Genomic DNA, 5,023 nt, shown 5'->3' with positions numbered 1-5,023 from the left:
AGGCTCAGTGACCAACGGCACTGTTACCAAGCCTGGCAACCCATGTGTGACCCCCCAGGACTCACGTGGTGGATGAAGAAAACTGACCCCTAGAAGTTGTTCTCTGACTGCTACATCATGACACACAAATACATCACTTGTAAAATAAAAAAATACAAGGTATTTTTAGTTGGAATATGAAACGTCCCCCCTCGATAACCTCATGTTGATGGGCTTCCGTGAAGGGACTGAAGGCACCAATCTGTCAGTGGTTTAATCCCTTGATGGATTCGTAGTAAAGGAAATCACTGGGAGATGAAGTTGGGGCCTCGTTGGAGGAGGTACTGGCTGAGCGCCTTGAGGTTATGTTCTCCCAACTTTCAGCGGCACCCTTCTGTTTCCTGGCCACCATGACTGTGGAATGCTCTGCTCTGCCTTGCCACACTATCCCCAAAGCACGATGGATACCACTGGGCCAAAGTAAGTCTTTCCCTTTTTACCATGCTTCTGTCGGGATTTGGTTACAGCAATAATAAAAATGATGAATACGGCTGTGTATACATCTAATGTGCCAAACTTGAAAGATAATTAAGAATAACAAAATTAGAAATTAAGAGAGTGACTACATGAAGGTAGTAAACAAGCCTTGAAAAGATGAATCATTACAGAACTGAAATTCAGGGCTGGAGCACACAGAGAGGCCATGGGCTTCATTCCCAGAACACACGCACACACACACACACACACACACACACACACAATCTTCTCACAGCAAAAATGGGACCAGCAAAACATGAAAAACATAGCTAAATGTATAATACCCTTATCTTGGTTTGAAGAGATACTGTGACCATGGCGATTCTTATACAGGAAACATTTAACTGGGGCTGGCTTACAGTTCAGAGGTTCAGTCCATTGTCATCATGGCAGGAAGCATGGCAGGCGTGGTACTGGACAGGTAGCTGAGAGTTCTGCCTCTATTAGGCAGACAGCAAAGAAAGAGTGACAGAGCACTGGAAACCTCAAGGCCCACCCCCCAGTGACACACTTCCTCCAACAAGGTCACACCTCCTAATAGTACCGTTCCCTCTGAGGCTGTGGGGGCTCATTTCATTCAAACCGCCATGGCCTCAAAGCCTGTTTAATCTTTCACAGTTGAGGTTATTAGATTCACGTACTCAACATCCACAAAACTTTTGATGCAACCTTTCATAACAATCCTCATTGATTTTTTTCTCACTGTAATTTTTATAAATTTTCTCACTGTAATTTTAATAAATTTTTGTCAGCTTTAATAATATTCAGAAGACAATTGCCGGGGTTGTGGCTCAGTGGTAGAGTGTCTCCCACGCACGAGCACTTGGGTTGGCTACCTAGCATTTCAAGCCAAAACAAAATAAGTAAAAAAGAAAGCAATACTAAGCACAAACAAGTGTTTCCATTTTATTTAACACTTAAGCAGATTATGTTCGTCGTCCATATGATGCACAGTCCAAAAACAAACCGAAGTGTAGAACATCACAGACAGTTATAGGACTAACTCGTCAGAGGAGGTTCAAACAGGCACTTTTTCCCATTTAAAGGAGCCATGCCGTGCTGCTCCTGGACATCCTGTATCTACTCTCCTTTGAAATACTTCAGACTGCTTAGCACATATGCAGCTGGGATGTAAAAGGTCGTAAAAAACACGACAATCCCAACAGCTGATTCCTGGAAAAGAAGAAAAGGAATATTAATGAGTATGGCCCACTGCCTAGTAAAACGGCTTATGGGCAGAGGCGTGGAGGTTGGCAGCAGAACACCGACTTTGTGGGCTTTTATGCACAAAACTCTGGGTGTTTCCCCTTCCTTATACACCCAGCTAAAGATCTTTCTCAGAGGTCGGAGAAATGGCTCATCTGCTAAAACTTTATACCACTCTTGCAGAGAACCTAAATTTGGTTGCCAGAATCCACATCAGGCAGGACATAGTCAACTCTAGCTCCAGATCCAACACCTCTGGCCTCTTCAGATACCTGCACTTTAGTGCACACATCCACAAAAGTATGCTGTGAAATTTGTCATATGACCAAAAAAAAAAAAAAAAGTCTTGGGTCCTGCAACGTGTTCCATTTGTATTCAACTGAATTTTCAAAAACTCATTTTTTTTCAATAGTTGCCGGTTTCTGACCTCTGGATTCTGGAAGCTCAACTATGTCTAGCGTCTCTCCACCAGTTTTTAGAGAAAATGCTATGTCTTGGCCACCAGGCAGGTAGATTACCCTGGAGTGAACCGAGGACCCTGTGCCTCCATAATGGAGAGCCAGGTCCTACTTGGGACTCTCATCCTCGCCCTGAACCGCCATCCAAAGTGACCCCACAACTGAAGCTGCCAACACACACAACCACACACACAACCACACACACACACCACACACTCCCCCCTCCACACCCATTTGGACCGTTAAGTGGGTTCTACCTCACCGTGGGCGACAGGATTTTTTTTTGTGGGCTTTCTGAGTGGCTGAGGCGGCCTGGGTGGCCAGGCTTCGAGAACAGGACTGCACGGTGGCGGAGGAGCGAAGAGCAGAGTAGCAGCAGGCGAGACATCGCAGGTCAGAAAAGGGCCACTGAGACAGAGCAAACCGGAGACCACCAGTGTCGGAGTCAAAGGCCGTTGGTAAAGTGTGCGCGAGGAAAGGGCGGGCAGCTGGTTTGAGCATGCGCACCATCCACTCAAGCCCTTTGCATGGAATTTGAGCTCTTACCCGACCCTGCTTCTCCGCTGTATGTGTTTTGGCCCTGCCACTCTCTACCTTCTTCCCACCTATGTCCTCACAAGTCCAGCTTCCTGCCCTCTCCCAAACTCTTTGCCAAACCTATTCAGTCCCAAAGCCACACTCAGGATTTTCTGATTTTCTTCTCCTAACACAAGGTGAGGGACCATTGGCTGCCAACATCTATAGCTATTGCTCAGTATTCCGTTGCTTTTAGTCAATAGCAGATATCATACCATTTTTACACTGCTCTAGAATATAAATTAAAATTTCCATAGATCGTGTTCCTGGTATTTTTTTTTTAACTTCCTTTTCTATTAGTTTTTGTGATCCTGACGCTTTAACTCCGGGCTCCATGCATACTACATCAGTAAATGAACTAAAACCATTATAGCTCATCCTTTCACAAACCAGAGCAAAGTAAATGTGCGTCTATTTTAGCCTTGCTTTACTTGCTGATAACTCTTCTTCCCTACCTGTAAACTAATTCTTAACAATGAAAACAAACGAACAGAGAAAAGCCATGCATGGTGGACCACATCTGTAATTCCAGCATTAGTTTGGAAGCAGGGGGTTGGGAGGTCAAGGCCCTGCATGCTAGGCTAAGGTTAGAGCAGGAGGCCAGCCTGAGCTGTGTGAGAAAGAAAGGAGGGGGTGAGAAGGGATGAGGGAGGGAAGGCAACAAAGGAACTAAAAGAGAAAAGAGAGACAAGACTAAGATCAGGTTTTTAACCTGAGGAGTGATAGTGCACGCCTTCAATCCCAAGGCAGAGGCAGGTAGATCAATGAGTTAGAGGCTAGCCTGATCTACAGAGCAAGTTCCAGGACACAGAGAAACCCTGTCTCAAAAAAAAAACATTAAAAAGAAAGAAAGAAAGAAAGAAAGAAAGAAAGAAAGAAAGAAAGAAAGAAGGAAGGAAGGAAGGAAGGGAGGGAGAGAGAGAGAGAGAGAGAGAGAGAGAGAGAGAGAAAGAAAGAAAGAAAGAAATTTTATAGGATGATGATGATGTTAAAAAGATTCACGGTACAGAGAATCTGGGCCCAGAAGAGAAGATGAGAAATCACCAACAACTAAATTTGTATTCATCAATAGAAAAATAGAATAGATTATTATAAGTTTTGAAATTTAATATCATAAATATTTCTTTTGCAAGCCTATTGTATAAATAACCTTTGAGATAATAAGTGCCTTGTTTGGGGAGTAGAAAGTGTATTGTGCTGCTCTATACATTTTTTTTAGGAGTGGGTTGAAACTGTAAGGCACATGGATATACTAAAATCATATCAGGGGCTAGAGAGATGGCTCAGCAGTTAAGAGCACTCACTGCTCTTCCAGAGGTCCAGAGTTCAAATCCCAACAACCACATGGTGGCTCACAACCACCTGTACACAGATCTGATGCCCTCTTCTGGTATGTCTGAAGACAGTAACAGTGTACTCACATACATTAAATAAATAAATAAATAATAAGTAAATAATAAATAAATAAATAAATAAATAAATAAATAAATAAATAAATATCAGGAAAACCAGGCCAAATGACGTACTGGACTCAGCAGGGCAATGACGGGCTGTTAGTCCCTCATCTAGACCTCATAAAGAGGTCAACAACTTGTACTGAGAGAGTGATAGCTCTCCCAACCTGTCATGTGACCACCAGTATGTGGCAAGGAAGGGACAAGAAGAGACATCAACTGGACTTGGTTTCCACTGTTGATAAGGCCTACTTAAATTGCCCTCTATCATTCCTCCAAGGTTCCCTTCAGCCATTCGTTTATCTGGATCTGATTCTGCCCTTTCATCTCTGTAGCTGAACCCAACTCTATAGCTCACGTTGACCCTTCAGCCACAACAGCTTCTCCAGGTTGGTTTGGTTAGGTACACCTTCCAACCCCTTCCCATGTGCATGTTCATGTGAGCACTCGTGCACACACATACACACACACACACACACATGTAAGTGTGGGGGAATTCTTGCATTTCTGTCAGTGAAAACTCTTGAACTATTAACCCTTTGTAGTCGTTCTGTAATGTAGATACATACATACATACATACATACATTCATACATACATACATACATACATACATTCATACATACATAGATACACAGGTGATGACTTGATGACTTACTGTATGGTATGTAACGTGTGATATGAGAGTTAATATTAATAATTGAGGTTGGGATAAAAGAATGTGTATTTACCTGGGCCTAGGCTATCAAGGAAAACAGGGGGCATCTGGCAAATTGCTCCCAATGAGGCCACCATATTGTGTGTGGTGGTTTAA

General features: G+C 43.3%; 1 protein-coding gene across 1 annotated transcript; it reads right to left on the bottom strand.

Annotated features, from left to right (window-relative positions):
• Positions 1–1,399: 1,399 nt before the first annotated feature.
• Cox8c (cytochrome c oxidase subunit 8C) lies at positions 1,400–2,628 on the bottom strand. The gene is made up of 2 exons (NM_001039049.1): positions 2,443–2,628; positions 1,400–1,689 (listed from the first exon to the last, which is right to left on the bottom strand). Exons 1-2 carry the CDS (start codon positions 2,566–2,568, stop codon positions 1,597–1,599), a joined length of 219 nt encoding a protein of 72 aa, NP_001034138.1. The 5' UTR covers positions 2,569–2,628; the 3' UTR covers positions 1,400–1,596.
• Positions 2,629–5,023: the final 2,395 nt, after the last annotated feature.

Source organism: Mus musculus, chromosome 12 (assembly GCF_000001635.26).
Source record: "Mus musculus strain C57BL/6J chromosome 12, GRCm38.p6 C57BL/6J".
In the NCBI taxonomy this organism is placed as follows: Eukaryota; Metazoa; Chordata; class Mammalia; order Rodentia; family Muridae; genus Mus; species Mus musculus.
The sequence above is the reverse complement of the archived record's forward strand: the minus strand, read 5'-3'. Positions and strand labels throughout refer to the sequence as shown.